This window comes from Symphalangus syndactylus, chromosome X, assembly GCF_028878055.3.
Source record: "Symphalangus syndactylus isolate Jambi chromosome X, NHGRI_mSymSyn1-v2.1_pri, whole genome shotgun sequence".
Lineage (NCBI taxonomy): Eukaryota > Metazoa > Chordata > Mammalia > Primates > Hylobatidae > Symphalangus > Symphalangus syndactylus.
In genome coordinates this window covers 45,181,030-45,206,245 of record NC_072447.2, presented here as the reverse complement: position 1 = coordinate 45,206,245, position 25,216 = coordinate 45,181,030, and the positions used below count along the sequence as shown (strand labels likewise).

The following is a 25,216-nucleotide window of genomic DNA, read 5'->3' as shown; positions in this document are numbered from 1 at the left end:
AGTTTTCCCCCCTTTTTTGTTGATGTTTTGTAATAACGTTTTCTAGCTACTAGGTGGACAATATACTAGAGTCACATGTGGGTCATGAGAAATACTTCGAATTACATTCAGGCATCAGGTTGTAAAGGTCCTGGACTTTGTTTTTACTGATTTTGTTAATGACCATAAAGATTGCTAGTAATTAAAAATTTGCAGTTATTCCATCTATTTTCAATTTATGCATGAATAATTATGCAGATTTCCCAGGGTTGCTGGACAGTCAAAAATAGATACAGGGGAAGCCCTGCAGCTTGATAGCAGCAGTTAGTTAGTTATATATTTGTATTCTGAGCTCTAAGGAGCAGCAAAGGCCCCACTGTGTCGTCTTCCTGTGGTTTTTATGGCACAGAAAGCCAAAAATGATTTCAGTTCAAATGATTTCAGTTCTTCACTGAGGGCTGCCAAACTATTGGCCTACTTTATGAATAGTGCATATGCTTTGTTAAAAAATTTTTATACTTGCAGTCTCAACCAAAATCCAAAGTGATTTTCTAAAATACAATGAATAGTCCATGAAATTCTTTGCACTAATAAAGCACAAAAAGATATACAAACTTGGTCACCTTAATAGAAATGCCTGAATGACATTAAACTTTTAATAAGTAAGTCTTCAGTTGATCTGGTGCCATCACTGTTTAAGTGCCTGCCCATGAATCCTCTTCAGAGCCTCCCATATTTTGTAGCGAAGCTATGTCTCTTGAAATAAATATTAAAACAAAATACTCTCCCTAGTCTGTCTATAATTTTTCTTGGGATTTTAACAATTATTATGGGAATCTGTAACGTTGATACATGGCAAGGTAGTAATAGCCTAGTAAAGCATTTCAGTTCCAAAGGCAATACTTGAAGAGTGGAAGGATTTACCAATGTGCAATAATTAAAATTAGCCGTATAAAACTACCGGACATAGATGAAAAGGCAAGCCATAAAGTATGTCTCAGATTATCTTTCTTACTCTAAATCTGAATTTTTCTACAAAGTACCCAGGGACATTGTGCTGTTCTTTTTCTCCATGCTGGGAGATTCGTGCTAGGTCATCCTGCATTATTATTAAAAGGCTACTGTGATAGTTAACCCTCATTTAGGAGGAGATCTAAGATGGATTCACAGAATACCCAAATGCATACAGTATATGTGGGTCACCTTATAATTATAATTAGGGTCTACAGTAATTTGGAATGGAAAGCAATTTTTATTCTGAGGTTTCCTAATTCAAATGTTTGTTAATAGTGCACCAAAAGGTCAATTCAAGAGTTTATTTATTTTTCGACCCAAGTAAAAGCAGAGAGAAAAGAGCCACCTCCACCATAGCCTCAGAAGCGAGCCAACAAACAAACAGCCTGAAACAGCTTTGAAATGAAAATTTGGTGTGGTGGTGATGGTGGCAGTGGTTGGGTGGTGGTAGTTGTTGTAAGGGTGATGATGGTGGTTCGATAGTAAAAAATGTTTGTTAGTACAAGTAGAGAGTAAGTAATCACTCATAGCCAAGGTGGAAAAGATGTATCCCATCATGGAATGTTCCTGTTCTGATAGAAATCTTGTGCTTATCTATGGAATTTTTTTGATATATATTTACATTGGGAACATGAGTGTAGCTTGACATTTTTCCATTTAAACACCAGTAGCCTGATGCAACATTAAGCTGATACTAACAAACAACGTGTAATGGCTTCATTAACAAGGCTTTGCTTCTTCCTGGAAACTGGTGAAAATCAAACCTTGTTGTGTATACCCTCGATGCAGCTTCTGTGTTGTCTTCACCCAGAAATGGGGAATGAGGAGTTCCCAAATGGCAAAGAAACAGAGTGATGCTATCTATCTGCACCTTTTGTAAAGTCTGTCTGTCTCTTTGTTTTCCAGGACACAATGTAGGAAGTCTTTTCCACATGGCAGATGATTTGGGCAGAGCGATGGAGTCCTTAGTATCAGTCATGACAGATGAAGAAGGAGCAGAATAAATGTTTTACAACTCCTGATTCCCGCATGGTTTTTATAATATTCATACAACAAAGAGGATTAGACAGTAAGAGTTTACAAGAAATAAATCTATATTTTTGTGAAGGGTAGTGGTACTATACTGTAGATTTCAGTAGTTTCTAAGTCTGTTATTGTTTTGTTAACAATGGCAGGTTTTACACGTCTATGCAATTGTACAAAAAAGTTATAAGAAAACTACATGTAAAATCTTGATAGCTAAATAACTTGCCATTTCTTTATATGGAACGCATTTTGGGTTGTTTAAAAATTTATAACAGTTATAAAGAAAGATTGTAAACTAAAGTGTGCTTTATAAAAAAAGTTGTTTATAAAAACCCCTAAAAACAAACACACACACACACACACACGTATACACACAACTAACTTTGAGGCAGCGCATTGTTTTGCATCCTTTCGGTGTGATATCCATATGAAATTCATGGCTTTTTCTTTTTTTGCATATTAAAGATAGGACTTCCTCTACCACCACCAAATGACTACTTCACACTGCTGCTCATTTGAGAATTGTCAACTGAGTGGGGCAGGCTGTGAGTTTCCATTTTATATATCTATATGTCTATAAGTATATAAATACTATAGTTATATAGATAAATAGATACAAATTTCTATAGACTTTTTCCATTTTTTAAATGTTCATGTCACTTCCTAATAGAAAGAAATTACTTCTAGTCATCCAGGCTTACCTGCTTGGTCTAGAATGGATTTTCCCTGGAGCCGGAAGCCAGGAGGAAGCTACCACTGTAAAACATTGTCTACAGCTCCAGATAGTTCTCATTTTAAACTTTCCACTGACAACTAAAAAGTATTGAATTTTTTTAAAGGGAACATGTGAATGAATACACAGGACTTATTAATTATATCAGAGTAATCAGTTGGTTGATTGATTGATTGATTGATTGATATATTCAGCTTCCTGCTGCTAGCAATGCCACGATTTAGATTTAATGATGCTTCAGTGGAAATCAATCAATCAGAAGGTATTCTGACCTTCTGAGTATCAGAAGGTATTTTTAACTAACTAACTAACTCCCAGGCAGTAGCAGGACGATGATAGGGCTGGAGGGCTATGGATTCCCAGCCCATCCCTGTGAAGGAGTAGGCCACTCCTTAAGTGAAGGATTGGATACGTGTTCATAATACATAAAGTTCTCTATAATTACAACTAAATTAAATTATTATGCCCTCTTCTCACAGTCAAAAGGAAGTGGGTGGTTTTGTTTTTGTTGCTGTTTTTTAGATTTATTTTCCCATGCGGGATGAGTTTTTAAATGCCATGAGACATAATTTAAAATAAACTTTGGGAAAAGGTGTAAGACAGTAGCCCCATCACATTTGTGATACTGACAAGTATCAACCCAGAAGCCCATGAACTGTGTTTCCCTCCTTTGCATTTCTCTGCGAGTTAATTCCACACAGGTTTGTAGGTAAGAAGGCAAATTGATTCAAATGTTACAAAACTAAAAAAGCTACTCCAAACCTTTCTTGGTGGATTAGACAGGTTAAATATATAAACAAACCAACAAAAATTGCTCAAAAAGAGGAGAAAAGCTCAAGAGGAAAAGCTAAGGACTGGTAGGAAAAAGCTTTACTCTTTCATGCCATTTTATTCCTCTTTGATTTTTAAATCAATCATTCATTCAATAGACATCACCGTGTGACCTATAATTTTGCAAATCTGTTACCTCTGACATCAAGTGTAATTAGTTAGCTTTTGCAGAGTGGGTTTTGTCCATTATTTTATTAATAATTAATTAATTAACATCAAACATGGCTTCTCATGCTATTTCTACCTCACTTTGGTTTTGGGGTGTTCCTGATAATTGTGCACACCTGAGTTCACAGCTTCACCACTCGTCTATTGCGTTATTTTCTTTTTCCTTTATAATTTTCAAAAGAAAACCCAAAGCTCTAAGGTAACAAATTACCAAATCACATGACAATTTGGTTTTTGTCTTGCATTTTTTCCTTTATGTGACACTGGACCTTTTCTTTACCCAAGGATTTTTAAAACTAAGATTTAAAATAAGGGGTTACTTTACATCCTACTAAGAAGTTGTTTAAGTTTCATTCTAAAATCAGAGATAAATAGAGTGCATAATTTTAATCTTTTTGTTTTTTCTTTTAGACATTAGTTCTGGAGTGAGTCTGTCGTAATATTTGAACAAAAATTGAGAGCTTTATTGCTGCATTTTAAGCATAATTTGGACATTATTTCGTGTTGTGTTCTTTATAACCACCGAGTATTAAACTGTAAATCATAATCAATCAATGTAACTGAAGCATAAACATCACATGGCATGTTTTGTCATTGTTTTCAGGTACTGAGTTCTTACTTGAGTATCATAATATATTGTGTTTTAACACCAACACTGTAACATTTACTAATTATTTTTTTAAACTTCAGTTTTACTGCATTTTCACAACATATCAGACTTCACCAAATATATGCCTTACTATTGTATTATAGTACTGCTTTACTGTGTATCTCAATAAAGCACGCAGTTATGTTACAAAAAAGTAAGTATTGACTGGACTGCAGTGCTTTGTTTTTTTTTTTAATTTAGTTGTTATTTACTTTCTAAATAGGTAATACATGCATATGAGTAAAAAACTATAATCTAGAAAGACGGTGAAAAGACTCCCAACTACCCCTTCCCCCATATCATCCTCATTGCCCTATGAGTAGACATTATTAATTTCTTATTTAGTCTTCCTGAGTGTCTTTCTTTATTATTATATAAGCAATTTAAATATATATGTTCCTATTTATTTTTTTCCTATTATTTATTTCACAGGATATAGCATTCTCTGCACCCAGTTATGCACCTTGCTTGTTTGTTTAAATTTCAATATGGACTCAAGAAATCTTTTCATTTAAATATATAAAATGCTTTATCATTATTTTTTATAGCTGTATAATATTTCATTATATGTTCATAGGATATTTTATTTAAGCAGTTCCCTTTGGTGGGATATGTAGTCTGTTGTCAGTCTTTTGCTATAACAAACAATATTGCACATTTCTCATTACATCATTTCATTTGTGCACAAATATATCTGTGGGATACTTCCTAGAAATGAGATTGCTGGGTCAAAGGGGGTAAGCACTTGTAGATTGAGAGATGATACATTTTGTGCAGTGATTGATTGATAGTCAGTCATAGTGTTTGTTTTTTGTTTTAATAATGACAAGTATATTAAGTCAGTTTGCAGTTCATACTTCTTTGCTTCTCAAGAGAATTTCATATCACTTCTATTCTTGTTAATGTCACCAGACCTAAGAGGATGCATGAGTAGTAAGAGACACCTCAAATGATGTCTCAGAACTGGTTCTGGGGAAGACTCCCTTACCACAGTCAACCACCACCATGGGGAGACCCTCTCCTTTGCCCCCGCCCTGCTCTGTTTCTTGCCGTAGCTGCAAAGGAGGCTGAGAAAGTGGGTAGCAATGTCAGCACTTCTTAGGGAGAGGCTATCGTTACCTATTCCCAAGGTTCATGGATGGGGGGGGGGTTCCCCCAACAGTGTTCAGATGCTGGTGAGCCAAAGGAATAACATAAGTGCACTAGGTGCAGCCTACCCTAGTGATTTTGGAAATAATTAATAGGAGATGATCCATCTCATTAGAAATGATGATGTTAGTAGATGTGGCATCTCTGCTGTGAATCACTCGCTAATTTTTTGAAAGTAGGGTGATGATGCTCACCTAAGTGACTACCACATTGAAACACTGCCCTTGACGTCCACATATACCAAGAAAAATTTTCATCCTATTTAAATTAAATAAACAAATCATTTATCCTTCCCACCATTACCCGAACCTACCTTTGTTTGTTTGAAACACCCAGACTGGCTGTTTTGGTGACACTTACTTAAGGAGGTAACTGAGGAATCTTCAATACTTCACCACGTCTAAGACAACTGTGTGTGGATGACTCTGAGGAGGGCATTTGGTTTTCCATTCCATACTTGGCACACACTAGAAGAGACAGAATTAATTCAGTTAAAAATTAAAATGGACTGAGCTGGCACAGATTATGCACCGGCAAGCAAAATGTGTGTTTGGGAGAAAGCACCAAGACTAATGGATGTGTTCTGTAGAGCTGCGATGGGATTTCCCTGAATTTGTAATGCTCTAATGGTGGAATGAATACAAAGGCAGGCACTGGCACACTTGCAAAGACTTTGCCTTCAAATTAAGTGTAGGAAGGACACAAATCAAATTCTTTCCCACAGTAGCAAAGCCATTGGAGTAGGAACTATAAACATGTTCTTCAGTGCCCCTTGCACGTCAGTGTACTGTGATCTCATGGACTTAATTGACAACACGAGAGTGGCAGCCTGCCTAACATTCCATAATAAACAATATTGTGTTAATGTGTAAAGTTTGGGGATGTTTGAGAGTAGCTTTTGTGTGCAGAAAAGGTTATCTACAGTAACTTGAGGTTTAAATGTTATATGTACATACATACATATGTATGTACATGTGTGTATTTTATATACATTCAGGATTTTAGCTCTTCTATAACTTTATTTTGAAATAATTCAAACAAGAAAAACTGAAACAAAAGAAAAATGGCAAGAACAGTACAAAGAAAGAACCCACATATACCCTTTACCCAGGTTAATGAATTGTTTACATTTTGCTTCATTTACTTTATTGTTCTTTCAATGAATAGATTGATAGTTTTTCCTGAGCCATTTTAAGGATAAGTAAGTTGTAGACATCATGCCTCCTTACATTTAAATACATCATGTACATTTCCTAATATCTAGGACATTCTCTTGTATAACCATAGTACAATTATCAAAATAATTATATATAGCTATCATCTCCTCCACAGTCCATATTCAACCAAATATTGTCAATTGTGCCAATGATGTCTTTTATCATTATATATATTTCCCTAGTCTGGACTCTTAATTCATGATTTCATGACATTTAGTTGTCACATCTCTTTAATCACCTTTGATCCGGAACAGTGTCTCTGCCTTTCTCTGTCTTCAAAGACCTTGACATTTTTAAGAGCACAAGACAGTTACTTTGTAGGATGTGCATCAATTTGGGCTTGTCTGATGTATTCTAACCATGGTTTAGATTCAGGGTATGCATTTTTGTCAGGAATACTGCACAAAGAATGATGTGTCCTCAGCATGTGATACCAGGAGGCATATTCCCATTCTTGGTGCTGTTAACACTGATCATTTGGTAAAGGTGGTATCTGCCAGGTTTCTCCACTTGGTATAATTTTAAAACCTAATTTTTCATAAATCTTTAGGTTCAACTTAGAAATTTTATTTTTAGATATATAAATGTAGACAATTTGTATGAAGTAAGAATAGTCACTTTTAGCGAGCAGACTTAGCCACGTTGAGTAGTCTGAATTTTTTCGTTCTAAGCTGTATTTATACACTTAATGTGCTTTATTTTCAAGCCTATCTAATATCTCACAAGGAAGACCAATGCCAACCAACAGCACCTCCACCATACCTAACTCGCATATATCAAGACAAATTAAACATACAAATATAGTGAATCTCAAGTCCTCTGAAACATTCCAATAGCATATACTGTATGAGCTGAGTCCAACTTTTTTTATCCATTTTGAAATCACATGTGTAAAATTACACATTTTACCCTGGAACCTAAGACTTATCTCTCCAATTTGCTAATATGTCAAATTGCCACAAACATCTTAAGCACTTTAAACAAACACAGATTATGCCTAAATTCAACATAAAAGTGTTAAAACCAAGGGTCAGGTTTACTCCACCATCTCTTTGTTTCATTTTAAAACTTCCTAGGCTTTCAAGACTTATTTGATAAGGTGTGTATTAAAATGTGACCCAGGAGTGCTAAAGTCTTTGAATCTCACAGTTTTGAGGGTGGTCACATAAGGTCTGTAGCCTTCAGCCACCTGTGGTTAATCAAGGATGCCCTTCAATTGATAATAAATTTATCTGTGTGCCACAACGTGAAAACATTTGGGAAACTCTGCACTAAGAGAATACTTTTATCATCACAACAAGAGTTGAGGTTACTGGCTCAACAATTCCTATCCATACTAAAATTAAGCATCCTGGGCATGTTGACAATTTTTATCAGCCAAAAATTTGTGACTGGACTGAGAACTCTTTTGATGCCACAGAAGGATAAGCACTCAATCCCTTTTTAAAGTCAATATGACAGTTGGGGGACTCCAAGCCTGTACTTTCCAGATACGATTGATTTCACACCCTGTGTTCCTGGGTTCGATTTCCCCCTTTATACCTGTGTGGGTAGCTGCAAGCCCCTATATTAAGACTCCCCTAAGTCCTAGTTTGCCTGCTTCATTCATAGCTACATCTGTTGTCTTGACATCATTATCAATAGCACCCTTTCACTCTCAAAAATACCCTCGTTAGTAGGCACCTAAGGTCTTTCAAACACACTTTCTCAATAGAAGTGTTGTTGGTATTTGGGTTGGGACAATTCTTCATTATGCACAACTGTCCCTCACTTTGTAGTTCTCTCAGTCACTGTGATGACAAACCTGCCTCAATACATTTCCAAATGCCTCCTAGGGAAGCAGTAAATTGCTGATTCTCTTTACTGCCTGAATACAGGCTGTGTTCTTTTCATACTCTCCCTAACTGGCAAGCTCCAGCTCTTAGAGATATTTTAATGGCATTAGTTCTTGCATACTTTTCCTATTTTGTCCAGCCCTCCAGTCACTTCTCTAAAGTAATTTAATGATACTACCCTAGCTGAAAACATTGACCATCGGATAAAAGCCAGCAAATAAAGAAGTATTTTTCGACAGTAGAGAAAGAAGCCATCCCCATTCATTTGCATTCATTTAAATGTAACATCTGGACTCTTGGTGCATTTTGAGCTTGTAGATACACCCCAGCCACATCCCCTCTTGGCTTCGGAGACAGTGCATCCATACCCTCACTTCTGGGAATATCAGCTGCTGATGGCTCACAGCTGTGTCCCTCTCGGACACCGAACTGTCAGGACAGAGAACTGCCTTGTCCAAGGTAACACCACCTGTCACGGGGAAATCGCCTGGGCCAATACTGGCTGATGTAGAGAAACAAAAACCCAGTCCCCTTGCCTCAATTTGGGACAATTCTGAAGGGCCATCCCAGCTCTGGAGCACTGCCTGGAATCCACCAAGGCCTTAGTTGTAATCACTCCACAGTTCAGCTTCTCCTCTGCCCCTCCTACCTTCTCACTTTCTTCAGGTGTCTCTGTTATGAGCACCCCTGCCCCCAGTAAACCTTCTGCAGAGAGTACTCCATCTCAAAGGCTGCTTCGAGGGAGTCCGGTCTAAAACATTGCTGTTTGTTTCACTGAGAAAGACAGTTGTGAAACAAAAGAGTAACCTAAGTCATTCTACCTCTCTCTCCATCCTGCTGCTTACTACAGCTAGACTGCCCCTTCCAACTGCTTGGACCCGTGAACCTAGACTTCTTCACTCACTGCTGCATTGTTTTTAAAATAAAACCAAAAAGAAGATATACAATATTTTACATCATTATGGGGCTACATGTGAGATTTTGTTATATGCATAGAATGTGTAATAATCAAGTCAGGGTATTTGGTGTGTCCATAACCTTAAGTTAATCATTGATATGTGTTGGGAACATTTTAAGTTCTCACTTAGCTACTTTTAAATATACAATACATTGTTGCTAAAAGTTGGTCTGCTTTAAAAAAAAATTTAGAGACGAAGTCTCACTATGTTGCCCAGGCTGAACTCTAACTCCTGGGTTCAAGGGATCCTCCCATTCTCCTGCCTCAGCCTCCTGAGTAGCTGAGCCACGCCCAGCTCACTGCCGCATTCTTATTCTTCAAGGTTTCATGGCAACAGTCACGTTCCACACATCAGCACCCTTTCTTTCCTCCATCCTAAGTCAAAACAGCCTGCTTCTCCAAAGTTTACTCACTCATGGTTGCCTCCACCAAAATGCTTATGTGTAATGTTCATGTGTGTGTGCTTACATTTTTTACAGTCTATTCCCCGACCTGTTAACATTGGTATGCCCTAAGGCTCAGTTCTTGGACCTCTTTTCATTTATGTTTACACTTGCCACCTTGGTAGTCTCATTCGGTCTCAGGGCTACAGATACCTTCTACATGATGATGACTCCACGATTTGTATCTCTAACCAGAACTTCACCCATGAACTCCCGACTTGTAGATCCAGCAGCTTCCTCAACAGCTCCACTTAAAGGTCTAATAGTCTTCTCTAACTTGTCATATCTAAGAGCAAGCTCCTGATCAACCCACTGCCACCACCTCCCATCACTATCTAAAATAGTCTCTCCCCAAGCCGTTCATGGCAAGCCTATCCTTCCAGTTGCTCAGGTCAAAAACCTTAAATACTCTTGACTCCTTTTCTTTTGCACCCACAACCATCGCATCAGCAAATTCAACTGGCCCACCCTTTAAAACAGATTAGAACCTGGCCACTTGTCCTCATCTCTACTTTCACTGCACTGGTCCGAGATATCATAATTACTGTGCTGCCAAATCATCACAATAGCATTTAGCTGGCCTCCCAACTTCTACCCTTTCTTCCTTCAGTCTATCCTCAACACAGCAGCCTTATTATGTTAAGGCATAATAAGGTCTTGTCACTCGTTGGCTTAAAATCAACCAATGGCTTCCCATCCCAAAATAAAAGCCAAAGTTCTTCTAGAGTTTGAGGGGTTCCTACACGATCTGACCCATACCTCTCTGTCTTCCTCCTTGCTATCCTTCCTCTCCTTCACTCTGCTCCATCCATGTACCTGACGCTTTATTGTTTCTCTAACACACCAGCCAGTTCTGACCTCAAAGCCTTCATGCTTGCTGTTTTTTTCCACTCAGCATGCTCTACCCTAGCTGCCTGTTTGATTGGCTTCCTCATTTCCTTGAAGTCTTTACTCAAAACACCTTCTCGGTCAGACCTCTCCTAGCCAGTATTTAGAACTGCAACTCCCAACACTACCTTTCCCTGTCCCAGCTCTGTTTTTCTACACCACATTTATTACCAGCTGGCATACAATGATTCTTTACTTGTATATTTTGTGTATTATCTGTCTCCTCTAACTAGAATGTAAAGTTAGGGAAGGTAGGGATTTGGGTCAGCTTGCTCACTATATTATAGTCCAGAGCACCTAGGACTCCTGGCACAAAGGATGTTTTCAGAGTGAATGGCTGAACTAGGGAGGAGACAATAAAGTACACAGGAAAAGTGACACTTGGGGATTTCATATTCTAACTTTTCTTTCCTGGGCATTAGTCATGTTCTTTTTATGGGTGGTGTTCAGAACTCCGGGATGAATAATACAGCTCAGGGACATTCCAGCAGAGAGTCAGAGATATGGCTGTTTAAGAAATAAGACCCTAAAATAAATAAATAAGAGAACTGAAATTTCATATACAAGGGGAAAAAATAAAACTGTGAGGTGATTTAACATCTTACATTGAAGGTGATGACCAGTTGTTCTCCATTTCTTCTGAGGAGAGAATCAAAGAAAAGGAGTTTAAAGCATAGCTTGAAGAATTTGGGATGCTATACAAGAAAGAATTCAATAACAACCACCCTGGCTAAATTCTGAATGCAGTGGATTCATCTTCCTCTGGAAGCTTTTATAGAAGGACAGATTCCCCTTCAAGTCTGGTCCTATATGACAGTAATGTGGGCAAGGTAAAAGCTAAAACAAGAATGTAAAATGGCTTCATTACCAACCTTTCCTTCCTCTGATCTTTTTTTTTTTTTTTTTTGTGAGACAGGGTCTCACTCTGTCACCCAGGCTGGAGTGCAATGGCACGAACTCAGCTTACTGCAACCTCCACCTCCCAGGTTCAAGCGATTCTCCTGCCTCAGCCTCCTGAGTAGCTGGGATTACAGGCATCTGCCACCACGCCCAGCTAATTTTCTTATTTTTAGTAGAGATGGGGTTTCACCATATTGGCCAGGCTGGTCTCAAACTTCTGACCTCAGGTGATCCACCCACCTCGGCCTCTCAAAGTGCTGGGATTACAGGCGTGAGCCACCACGCCCGGCCTTCCTCTAATCCTTTAGCTTGTCTTTTGCTGTCTTGTTTGGCTGAATGGCTTGTGTAAGCCCGGCCTTTTTCACATATGAAAGGACCTTCTGCTCCATGTTATACAACAGGTAGCACCGATGCCCCATTCTGGCATTTTGCTTAAGCATAGGTCAAAACCTGTGCCTTTAAAGTGATGACAGATTCTTCCTTAAGTATTTCCTCAATATCCTAGCATCCTACCATGTTTCTCTGAAAAAGTTTTGGCATCCTAAAATAGTACCATGATTCTAAAACTGACATAGTGATACAAAACCTGATGATCTGTTTATATATGTGTGATGATACAAGTCATCAAAAATTGTAACTGTAAAATAGGTATTTATTTTAAGTGGTTTTTCTAATTCTAAAATCACAACAGTTTAAACAATAGTGTCAATATTCATTAAATAAGCATTCACTCAGTTTCTACTTCAGGCCAGGCACTTAGGATATTAAGTTAAAAGGGGATCTGTGTGTCCTGTTTTGTACCTCACAGTCTGCTAGAGGAGATAAGTGAGAAATATTTGCCATAGCTCATGATATATGACTCAAGCAAGCTAAAGCAGTAGCACAAGGAGGGTGTCCTAATCAAATATGGAGAAATCAGGCAAAATTTTAAAGAGAAAATCCCTACACTGAATCAAATAATGACATTTGCAAGCACTATGTTAATATTCTTTCACGTGTTTTGTTTGGAAAAGATCTTTCCAGTTAATCTGGTCTTCAGAGTAAATTAATGCTCCCTGCAGCGTACGATGGTCATGAAAAGATACTATATGGAATTGGCAGCCAGATGTCTAATAAAGTTATACGCAGCCCAAGGATTATAATTGCCAATAAAAAATTCCACATTTCTGGCCACATTTAGCAAAGATTGTTTAACAGACATGCATTACTACAAGCAGCCTGAGTCCACCAACATCCCCATCTGAATACCAACCAAAAAGAACACTGCTGTACAACCAAACATACATAGTAGATCTTAGTCACTTTTTGGTTGAATTTAATTCTTACATAAATTAATCAATAAATTAAGCACATATTTGTGTGTTTGACAGATTTATACAACCCTTCTTCATCAAAAAGGCAGAATATTTGGAACTTTCTATTAAACATAGCAGATTTCTAAACTATGAAAAAATAGAGAATAAATGAAAGATTCATATTTATAGTAAGAATTGTTATGCTAATTGTGAGCTTTTTGTGTTCTGTACTATTTTTTGCTTTCTACTGAATAGTCATTATCTTACTCCATGTTTCTGTTTCAAATCGTTTGGAAAATTCAAAATGAAGAAGCTGAATAAGGAAATATGCTTATCTGCATATCTAATATGCATTCTGAAGTGTCAAATTAAAGTGACCATATAAGTCCTGCCCAACTCAAAACCAAGTATAGTTACAAAAGTTTCTTTGGAAGATGATGCAGTTAGGAGAAGTTAGATTTTGCTACAATAACAAGTAGACCCCAAAATCTCAGTCACTAAACCCAACAAAGGTTTATTTCTCATCCACTTCACTGCCCAGAAGCCAGGCTTCTTCATTCTTACAAATCCACCATTTTGGAGGCCTTCCAGACCAGCCACATGGACCAGAAATGAGAATATACAGAAGGTAGACTTGTGGAAGGGACAGATCATATCTGTTCAAATTCTCATCAGCCAGAATTCAATCACAATTTCCCAGTCTAACTGCAAGGAAGGCTAGGAAATACAGTTTTTCTGGGTGCTCAGGTAAAGGAAATGTATTGGCAAATGTCTAGCCAGTCTTGACATAGAGAAAAAGAACTTAAAATACACTTTTGTATTCAAATTATGTTATATATTATTATTAGCTTCTCTAGTCAACCCAACTCAAAATGCAACTGAAGAACAATGTTCATAGAGTAACGGCTCCCAGACTTCAATGGCACCTCTCTAGCCACTGAAAACTCATTAATAGTCATAACAGAGGTTCTGCACTCCATACATTTACTCATCTTTCATCCAGAAAATATTTTGCCAATCTGTGGTAGGCACCATTATAGGCACTTAAAAAAAAAAAAAAGATTCGATGATTAGATCTAGTTTCTAGTTATTTCTCTCAGTGGCAATAATGAACTGTAATCAGACTGAAATAAGTACCGGGGCCCTTTCAGGAACTACAGATAGATCAGTGTGGCTAGAACAGAGTGGGAAGAACTCCTGGTTCTTGGTGGACTAAGAAAGGGGGAAGCAGTTCTCAGAAGGCGCTGTCTGCCATGCTGATAACAATTTGGGCCTTAAATGGAAACGTACTAAAAATTTAAGCACATGAGTAACAAGACCAGATGGGTGCTTTTGAAAGACCACTCAGATTGCCTGCTGCATGAAAAGTGAACTAGCAGGACACAAGGAGAAGGCTGTGACTACTACATGGCTGCCACTGTTTTGTCATCAAGGACATTTTGATGGAGCTGCATTGACCTGGACATTTTGACATGCAGGCAGTATAAAAAAAGCAAATCATTCTCTATTTCCAAAATAAAAATTTCTTTGTTGTTTTCCTCCTTCCATTTATATGCTCATTGTGAAATATACAGAAAATACATGGACTTACAAAGGAAAAGTAAAAATCACCCATAATCCACTGCCTGGAGAAAACTGCTGTTAACATATTCAGTGTATATGTTTCCACAACTTTCCCCACACATACTTTTTCTAAGAGAAATGTGATAAAAACAGAAATGAAGGTGTAACCTGCTTTCTTTAACAATGCATTCTGAACATTTTTCTAAAGTAATACATATAGTTTGTGTCCTCGTCTATTCTATGTTGCTATAAAAATACTTGAGACTGGGTAATTTATAAGAAAAGAGATTTATTTTGCTCATGGCTCTGCAGGCTTAGAAGTTCAAGGGCAATGGCCCTGGTTTCTAGCAAGGGCTTTTGTGCTGCATCACAAAATGGCTGAGGTCAAAAAGGAAGTGGACATGTACAAAGACGATACCCTTAAAAGTGTCCTGGCTTTATAACGACCCACTCTTGAGGGAACTGATCTGTTCCTGCAAAAACTAATTCAGCCTCAGGAGAGTGATAACTCATTACCATGAGAACAGCAGCAAGGTATTCATGAGGGATCCACCTCCATAACCCAAACACCTCCCACTAGGCCACGCCTGTTGGGGATCAAATTTCAACTTGAGTTTTGGTGGGGACAAACAAACCATACTGAGAACATAGCATTTCACCCTTGGTCCCCCAAAACTCATGTCCTTCTCACATGCAACATATAATCATTCCATCCAAATAGTCCCAAAGTCTTAATTTGTTTCAGCACCAATTTAAAAATCCAAAGTCCAAAGTTTCATCTGAAACTCAAGTCAAGTTACTTCAAGCTATAAGCCTATAAAATAAAAACAAGTTATTTACTTATATGATAAACAGAAGTGGTATTTATCATATAAGTAAATAACTTGGTTTTTTTGGTGGTACCAGCATTGGGTAAACATTCCCATTCCAAAAGGGAGAAATTAGTCAAAAGAAAGGGTAACAGGCACAGGCCCCACCTAAGTCTGAAACCCATCAGGGCAGACATTAAATCTTAAAAGCTCCAAAATAATCTTTTAGTCCATGTTCTGCCTCCTGGGCACACTGGGACAAAAGTTGGGATCCCAAGGCCTTGGGCAGCCCTGTCCCCATGGCTTTGTTGGATGCAGCCCATGTGGCTGCACTCTCAGGTTGAAGTCGAATGCAAGAGTTTTTCTAGGCTGAGGTGGCACACTGCTAGTGGCTCTATAATTCTGGGGTCCCCACATCAGCTCTACTCTCTCAGCTCTACTAGATGGTGCCCCCATTGGTACTCTCTGTGGTGGCTCTGCCCCTGTTGCAAGCTTTTGCTTGGACTTCTAGGCTTTCAGATACATCTTTTGAAATCTAGGTGGAAGTTGCCAAGCCCCCATGGCCCTTGCATTCTAGATCCCTGCAGACTTAACCCTGTGAGAAAGCCATCAAGGCTTACCACTTGCACTCTCTGGAGAGGCCAGGATATGAGTAGCAGCATCCCGAGGCAGCACCCCAGGCCTGTCCACAAAACCATTCTGTCCTCATAGGCCTCATAATGGGAGAGGCAATCTTAAACACCACTGAAATGCCTTCAGGGCCCTTTTTTCCATTGTTCTGAGTATTAGCACCTGGTTCCCTTTTATCTGTGCTAATCTCTTTAGCAAGCAGTCACTAGGCTGCATCTTTGGATTCCTCTCCTAAAAATGCTCTTTCATTCTCTACCACATGGCCAGGCTCTGAAATTTCCATATTTATACACTTTGCTTCCCTTTTAATTATAAATTCCACCTTTAGGTCATTCTTCTGTTGCCACAACTGAGTGTAAGCTGTTAAAAGTAACCACACCACTTTTTGAGTCCTTTGCTGCTTAGAAATTTCTTCCACCGGATACCCTAGGTCATCATTTTTAAGTTCAACCTTCCAAAGAGCCCTAGCCAACATATCCTAGTTCTTTCCTATGGTACAATGTGTGCCCACTTTGCTCCAGGTTCCAGTGAGTTCCTCCTCATTTCCGTCTGAGACCTCATCATCAGAATGGCCTTTACTGTCCATATTTTTATCAGCATTTTGGTCACAACCACTTAACCAGTCTCTAAAAAGTAGTAAACTTTCCCTCGTGTTTTTATCTTCTTCTGAGCCCTCACCAGAATCACCTTGATGTGATTTGGCTGTGTCCCTATGCAAATATCATCTCAAATTGTAATCCCCATGTGTCCAGGGAAGGACCTGGTGGGAAGTGATAGGATTATGGGGGCAGTTTCCCCCATGCTATTCTCATGATAGTGAGTGAGTTCTCCCAAGATCTGATGGTTTAAAAGTGTTTGGCAGTTCCCCTCTTGCTCTCTCTCTCTTCAACCACCCTGTGAAGAAGGTGCTTGCTTCTCCTCACAATCTGCCATGACTGTAAGTTTCCTGAGGTCTCCCTAGCCATGCAGAACCATGAGTCAATTAAACCTCTTTCCTTTATAAATTACAGCAATGTGAAAATGGACCAATATACACCCCCAATGTGCCATTCATGGCAATACAATATTTTTATGGTCTGTTCCTCCAAACTCTTCCAATCTCTGCCCATTGCCCAGTTCCAAGGCCACTTTCACATTTTCAGGTATCTTTATAGTCACACCCTACTCTCTGTACCAATTTCCTGTCTTAATCCATTTTATTTTGCTTATAACAGATATCTGAAACTAGGTAATTTATAAAGAAAAAGCTATTTCCTACAGTTATAGAAGCTGAGAAGTACCAGGTCAAAACACTATGTCTGGCGAGAGACTTCTTGCTGGTGGGGACTCTCTACGGAGACCTAAGGTGGTGCAGAGCATCGCACGGCAAGGAGGCTGAGCATGCTAATGTGCTAGTTCAGGTCTCTCTTCCTCTTATAAAATGACCAGTTCCACTCCCATAATAACGCATTAGTCCAAGAATAAATTGATCTATTTATGAGGCAGAGACCTCATGATCCAATTACCTCTTAGAGGCCCCACTTTTCAATACTACCACATTGGGAATTAAGTTGCCAACACATGAAATTTGGCAGACATATTCAAACCACAGTAGTTTGGTATCATAACTTTTAATGGCTACAGAGTATTCCACTAGCTGGATGTTCCAGGAGGCAGTGTAGGGTAGTGGCTGAGAACTTAAGCTGTAAATTCAAATTGTCTGGATTCAGATACCAGCTCTTAGCCAGAGATCAGAAAACTTGATCTGTAAAAGGCCAAATAATAAATATTTTAAGTTTTGTGGGTTATATTAGCCAGGGTTCTTCAGATGAATAGAACCAACAAGATATATAGATACAGCTATAGATATAGACGTGGAGAGAGATTGATTTAGTTTAAGTAATTGGCTGACGTGACGGTGGAGGCTGGCAAGCTCAGAATTCGCAGGGTATTCCAGCACACTGGAGACCCAGGGAAGAGTTGCAGTTCAAGTCTAAAGGCTATCTTGCTGGAAGAATTCCTTCTTTCTCTGGGAGGGCAGTCTTTTTCCATTAAGATGCTAAACTGATTGGAGGAGGCCCACCCACTCTATGGAGGAAAATCTGCTTTACTTAAAATCTACTGATTTAAATTTTAGTCCCATCTAAAAAAATACCTTCATAAAAACATTTAGAATAATATTTAACTGAATGGGTACTGAGGGCTGGCCAAGTTGACACATAAAATTAACCATTACATAAGCTACATAGTTTCCATTACAAACTACTCAACTCTGTTGACATATGTCATAGCAGACATATACAATAGGTAAAGAAATGTGCATGGCTGTGTTCCGATAAAACGTATTTGTTTATTTTTAGAGACAGAGTCTTGCTCTGTTGCCCAGGCTGGAGTGCAGTGGCACAAACACGGCTCACCACAGCCTTGACCTCCCTGGCTCAAGCAATCCTCCCACTTCAACCTCCCAAGTAGCCGGGACTAAAGGTGTGCGTCACCATGCCTGCCTAAGTCTTCTGTTTTTTGCAGAGACAGGGTTTTTCCATGTTGCCCAGGCTGGTCTCAAACTCCTGGTCTCAAGTGATCCTCCCGAATCGGCCTCCCAAAGTGCTGGGATTACAGGCGTCACATCTGTCCAACTTTATTTACAAAAACAAATGGCAGGCTGGATTTGACAAGTGGGCTATTGTTGACTCCTACTCTTTAGCCACTTTCTGACTGAGACTTTGGGCAGGTGATATAAGTTCTTCAAACCTCAGTTTTCTCATCTGTGAGACACAGGGATAACAATCCAAAATCAAAGGGTTGGGGTGAGAATCAAAAGAGACAATATTGCCAGGCGTGGTGGCTCATGCCTATAATCCCAGCACTTTGGGAGCCTGAGGTGGGTAGATTGCTTGAGCCCAGGAGTTTGAGACCAGCCTGGGCAACATAGGAAGACCTCGTCTCTACAAAAATTAAAATAATTAGCCAGGCATGGTAGCAGGCGCCTGTATTCCCAGCTACTCAGGGGGCTGAGATGTGGGGATCGCTTGAGCTAGGAGGTCGAGACTGCAGTGAGCTGCAATCGCACTACTGCACTCCAGCCTGGGTGACAGAGCAGGAAAGAAAAAAGAGAAAGACAATATTTGCGGAACACCTGGCACGATATCAGGCACATATTAAGTGCTCAATAACTCTTCTCATTATTACTATTTATCCAATATCTACTGACAGAATTATTTTAAACAACTTTAAGGTATAACTGACATACAATAAACTGCATATATCTAACGTGTACAATTTGAAAGGTTTTAACATATCTATGCACCCATAAAGTGATCACCATGGTCAAAAATAGTGAATATATCTATCACCCCAAAAGTTTCCTTCTGGCCCTTTGTAGTCCTGCCATCTCATCCCTTCTATTCCCAGGCCCTACTCCTGTCACCAAAGAACCACTGACCTGCTTTGTGTCATTATCCTACAAACTTTTGATTGTTCACAGTCTTGCACTATGAAAAACAACACAGTCATACACATCCATGGACAGATCTTTGCATGTGTTCAATTACTTCCTTAGGATAAGATGCCACAGGTAGGATCACTAATTTGTAGAGTATGTGCACTTCATATTGTTATACATATTGACAAACTGCATTACAGAAAAGAGCCAATGTGCAATGACTGTTTCCACTTATTTCAGATTATGTTGACAGCATGTCTGTATGTGCACAAGGTAATACTGTGTGGAGTTAGGAGTTGAGTGTGAGTTTACATTTGAAGTATCTAGAAATACTTAAACATCATTTAATCGGCCCTAATTGAGAACCAACACCTTCAGAGATGGTGACCTAGCACTTAGTAATGAGAAGAAATATTTTTATTCGTGAGACGAGAAGTATTCCAGGGAAGGGACCCACTAGGAATGTTGTACAGGCTTTACCACCCTTACATGAACAAGATGTAAATCCAGCCCAGTGGATATAATTCCACTAAAGCAGTATTCCAGCTCTACAGCCCTGTTGGTCCTGCCACATTAACAAGACTCTGCTACTCTGACACACCTACAAAACCAGCCAGTCATGTGATCAGTCATGTGATCAGGAATAGAGGAGTATCTGCCACAGAATAAGCCTTTTATGCTCTTTTGTACTTGCTTGCTAATAAATTTTTGTATGTTTGAAATAATTTGAAGAACATAGCCTAATAGCAATAAACCATCTGCTAACAAGGTTGTGTGGGCAAGTATGTATAGCTACCACCCATCTTTAATATGTTCACTAAAGGACCTTGACACTGGCTGGACTGCCAAATTGGCTTACGTCTGTTTGCTAATCTGAAAGGGAGGAAATTATGACTTGCTATTTTCTTTTGTATTTTTAATTAGTAGCTAGATTGAGTATCTTTTCATAAGGCTGCTGAACATTTGCCTTTCTTCTTTTGTAGATTACTTGTCCATATCCACTGATCATTTGTCTACTGTGGTATTAAAAGTTTTCTTATTTGTAAAAGATCTTGCTATCATAAGGACATGGTTTTTATCCTGAAGTAGTAAAAGTTATCAATATTTTTCTTTGATTTCTGGCTTTGGCGTCATTCTTGGAAATTTCTCTACCTCAGTTTTTTTCTAAGGGTAAGAATGTTTGTTTTATACATTCCTTGGGAACAAAAGTAATAGCTGAAAGTATAACTGTTAGTAAAAAGCACTTGAAGGTCTAAAATTGCCTTTCTGATGGGATGATAAAGAAGTAAAAATGGTTTTGTTGTAATTTCTACAATTTGATCTCCTTGTTTTATGGTCTCTCTCTCTTTCTCTCATCTGTGCGAATAACCAATTCAAAATAGAAGAGGAGATGAGTTTGTAGGCTAAGGGAGGCAGAGGGTACAAGGATACAGACGTAGAATGCTAACCTTTACCAATGAGACACACCTATGCCAGAGTTTGAATCACAAGTTTGTGACCCAAAGAAGCAGGCACTGCCTGGACTCCATTATGATGTGGGCAAGCAACCGATACACCCAGTTTCTAGAAGCATCAAGGGGCAGAGCTCCTAGCAGTTGCATCCAATGCCTAATGATGTGATCAGAGTTGCCTGTCCTAAGAAATGGTGGCAGCACTGTTCCCACTGAAGCAGTTCTACTAAAGGACTCCAGCCCCTTTGGAGAGCATGTGAACTTTGTAATACAGTAGTATCTGCTTATCACAGGGGAATACATCTCAAGACTCCCCAGTAGATGCCTGAAACCACGATTAGCATGAAACACATTTTTGTTCGTGTCTTCTACCCATAAATTTAATGCCTTTTCCATCTTAACTAAGCACTTATCACACACGGTGGTGATAACTTTTACAGTCTGAGGTGCGACAATGAAACCAGCATGAATTTCCTTTTCCTTCCTCCCAATTTCACAGATAGGAGATTTGTTCTTATCATAGATTTTAGCAATCTCAGTATATAGGATTTTTTTCTTTCCTTATTAAGTCTAGAAGTTTCACCTTTTCACTCAAAGAAAGCACTTTGTGGCTTCTCGTTGGCATATCCAAATTGCCAGCATCACCACTCTTGCACACTTTGGTGCTATTATGAAGTAAAATAAGGGTGACTTGAACACAAGCAACTATAACAGTTAATTTGAGAACTGAGACACTTCTAAATAACTAGTTGGGTGGGTAGTGTCCACAGTGTGGATACTGATGATTTACGTCCCAGGTGGAACTGCATGAGATTTCATCATGCTACTCAGAATGGTGTGCAATTTAACTTATGATTTGTTTATTTCAGGAATTTTTCACTTAATATTTTCAGACCACATTTGACAGCAGGCAACTGAAACAAAGAAAGCAAAACCATGGATGGGGGATGACTGTACTCTCGAATAAATCTCTTTTCTAGCTTAAACTAGCAAGAGGGGTTCTGTTGTTTGCAACTAAGAAATCTGACTGATACAGAAACAGGGCAAAGAGTGGCTACTACAAAAAATATATATAACCTCAATTGCTGACCTGGTGGGCCTGAAGGCAGTGAACATCCACCCCAGCATAACCCCCATTAGGAGTTATTTCTTTCTTTCTTTCTTTGTTTTGAGACAAGGTCTTGCTCTGTCTCCCAAGCTAGAGGCAGTAGCACAATCTCAGCTCACTGCTGCCTCCTGGGCTCAAGCGATCCTCTCACCTCAGCCTCCTGAGTAGCTGTGACCACAGTTGTGTGCCACCACTCCTGGCTAATTTTTGTATTTTTTTGTAGAGACTGAGTTTCGTCATGTTGCCCAGGCTGGTCTCGAACTCTTGAGTTCAAGCAAGTGATCCACCCGCCTTGGCTTGTGAAAGTGCTGGGATTAGAGGTGTGAGCCACTGGGCCCAGCCTTTTTGGTTTTTTTATTTTTGAGACAAGGTCTCACTCTGTCACCAAAGCTGGAGTACAGTGGAAAAATCATGGCTAACTGCACCCTCAACCTCCCCGGGCTCAGTTATCCTCCCACTTCAGCCTCCCAAGTAGCTGAGACCAGGGGTGTGTGCCATCATGTCCAGCTAATTTTTGTATTTGTTGTAGAGACAGGGTTTTGTCATGTTGCTCAGGCTGGTCTCAAACTCCTGAGCTCAAGTGATCCACCCACCTCAGCCTCCCAAAGTGCTGGGATTACAGGCATGAGCCACCACACCCAGCCAGGGGTTCTTAAATACTGGTTTGTATCGTGCATTGATTACAAAAAGAGCTACGCTATATCTATCAAGCCATACTTCCCAACCCCCAAACTAACTCATTCATAAATGATCAAATACTGTGAAACTCTTAGGTTACACATTAGAGGACAAGAGAAGACCATATTTTGTCTTTACTGAAGCTGAAGCAGCAGCCAGAGTAGCAGGAAACAGATTTCCTTGTAACCAGATTTTTTTTAATTGACCACTGTGGTGACTTCATACATTATAATATTCTATGCATACCTGAAGCTGACATAGTGTTTGTGCCCCTAAAGCACTCTTTTACCAGAGATCCTAGAGGACACTGGGGCTATCTGTATCCAGGGAGCTAAGATTCTAATATAAAACTTGCTAAAACATGCACACACATACATAATTAAGACATCTGGTTACCTTATGTTGAAAATATGACTGATTCCTTCAGCCTAAAAGTATTCATTACAATATGGTCTGTACCAGGCATAATTTTTTAGCACAAAAATCAGAATCCATTCTTAATAGTAAATGAAAATTTATGAAAAATATGTGAAAAATAATGGTCTTGCCTCAACAAGCTGACTTTACTTAACCACCAATGATAATACATATTAGATGTTGAAAAATCTCATGATAAGATTATTTTCTAATGGAAGCTGTATTTGGCCCATTCTATGAAATTGACTTAAAGGTGAGGTAATACGTTAGGTAAACAATTTAAGAAGTCTATCCAAATTGCTCAAAGTGCTTTGCAGACATGAGCTAATTCAGCCTTATAAATAAGTTTGTGTAGTTGGATTCATGTCCACTGTTCCCTTTGAAACTGTCTCATGGGTGGTAGTTTGTTGAGGAAAAGGTGTGGATAACAGCAGGCCCATCCCCAGGCTCAGGGCATCTTTGGAGGCCCCTGGGAGATCCTCATCTTTTGAGGCCAGACCTCCTGGTTATATCACAAGATCTCCCTGACTCATCTCCTGGGGTTTCAAAATGAGGAAACAGCTGTCGGGGAAGGCATGTGGGGGAAAACACCTTGAGGGAAAGGAGGCTGGTAACTGTTATGTTTCTTTTAAAAACACCCTGAGACCACACAAATTTGGGGGATTTCAGCCATTACCTCCTTTGAACTTCAGGGTATTACTAGGAATTAAGTTGAGTGGAAGTAGTCACTTGGCTCCGTCCTCTTGAAACAGCTGCTAATCTATTCTCATGGCACTACACTTTGAGATGACTGATCTCCCCTGTGGTGGGTGCCATGGTGCCTGGCCACATGCCCCTTTCAGGACTGAGGCACTCATCTTCCCAGGTGCTAACAATGTTGTCTGGTGCTGGCTTATGGCTCAGACCCTTTCTGGAAACTACCCTCAGTTGAAGGTAGTTTTCTCTTCCAAAGCCATGCCCCTTTCCTGCATTCAATGGTTGGCCAGTGAAGGGTAGATATAAGGCCTGGGCCCCCTCACTCCAATATAAGACAACTCTGAAGGACCATCCCAACCCTAGAGCTCCCTGTGGAATTGGATGAGGGGGCTGCACCACAGTTCAACTTCTCCCTCTACCCAGCCCTGCTTCCTTTAGTACCTCCCAGGGTATACTTCCCTGGAGTATGCCTTGATGAACTTCTTTCGCACTAATCTCCATCTCACACAGTCTGTTTCTAGGGAAGCTGAGTAAAACACAGCCATTTTAAGTACAAGGCTGCATCTCGATGTCCGAATAACTGTACAGCCTTACTTAATTCTTTAAAAATTGTATTACCTATAATTAAGTCACTTCTGAGGGGAGTACTGACTAGCCTTGCCCTTTGACTTATGATTATAGCAGACAGGGCCCAATGCCAAAAAATGGTTTAGTTTAGGGATAGCAATTATCTATTAATAACTATAGCAAAGCCAGTAGGTTTATTATAATAGGACACAAAGAGTTGCTCGTGTATTAACTGTTGAGGTAATTAATGTCAAATGAGACTTGAAGAAGGAAGAAGGGAAAGAAAGGTATAGATAGGTAGATAGATATCAATAAATAGATATTGAGCACATGTGATATAAGTAATGGGGAACCAATAAGAAAAAATATATCGGCCCCTCCCACATGGAGCCCGCAGTCTAGCTAGGAAAACAAATATGTTATTAAAAGCAAGCATGGTAAGTTGTAATGGGGGAAATGTGGAATGGCATGACAGTACCTAGCAGGAGCATATAACTCTGTCAAGTATAGGGTTGGGGCAGGAGAGAGAAGAAAAAAATGTGTATATGGAACTAAATAAACAAGTAATGGACTGGGAAAAAGAGGACTTTAGGGAAGTTAATCCAAGGAAGTAATAATCTGCAAGGCAAAAGAAGGAATTTGCAGGAAGATGTTCTATTTATAATGTTGGAAAATTGGAAGCAACTCAAAAGCCCAACAATAGGGGAATTATAATAATAGAACATTACAAAGTCATTAAAATGAAAATAATAAAGATTACATCCATTTGTGGAAATGCAATGTGAAATAAT

General features: G+C 39.2%; 1 protein-coding gene and 1 long non-coding RNA gene across 10 annotated transcripts in view; one reads left to right on the top strand and one right to left on the bottom strand.

Annotated features, from left to right (window-relative positions):
- DMD (dystrophin) overlaps positions 1 to 4,558 on the top strand; it is a 2,284,432-nt gene extending 2,279,874 nt beyond the window's left edge. For all 9 annotated transcript variants that reach the window (XM_063634262.1, XM_063634265.1, XM_063634264.1 and 6 more), the window contains one exon: positions 1,900 to 4,558. In XM_063634262.1, coding sequence (XP_063490332.1) covers positions 1,900 to 1,997 — 98 coding nt within the window. In that variant the 3' untranslated portion in view covers positions 1,998 to 4,558. The remainder of the gene's footprint in view (positions 1 to 1,899) is intronic.
- Positions 1 to 25,216, bottom strand: part of LOC134735949 (uncharacterized) — a 78,594-nt gene that overhangs the window by 13,260 nt on the left and 40,118 nt on the right. Inside the window, exon 2 of the long non-coding RNA XR_010119552.1 lies at positions 5,910 to 6,016. This is a non-coding gene — a long non-coding RNA (uncharacterized lncRNA). The remainder of the gene's footprint in view (positions 1 to 5,909; positions 6,017 to 25,216) is intronic.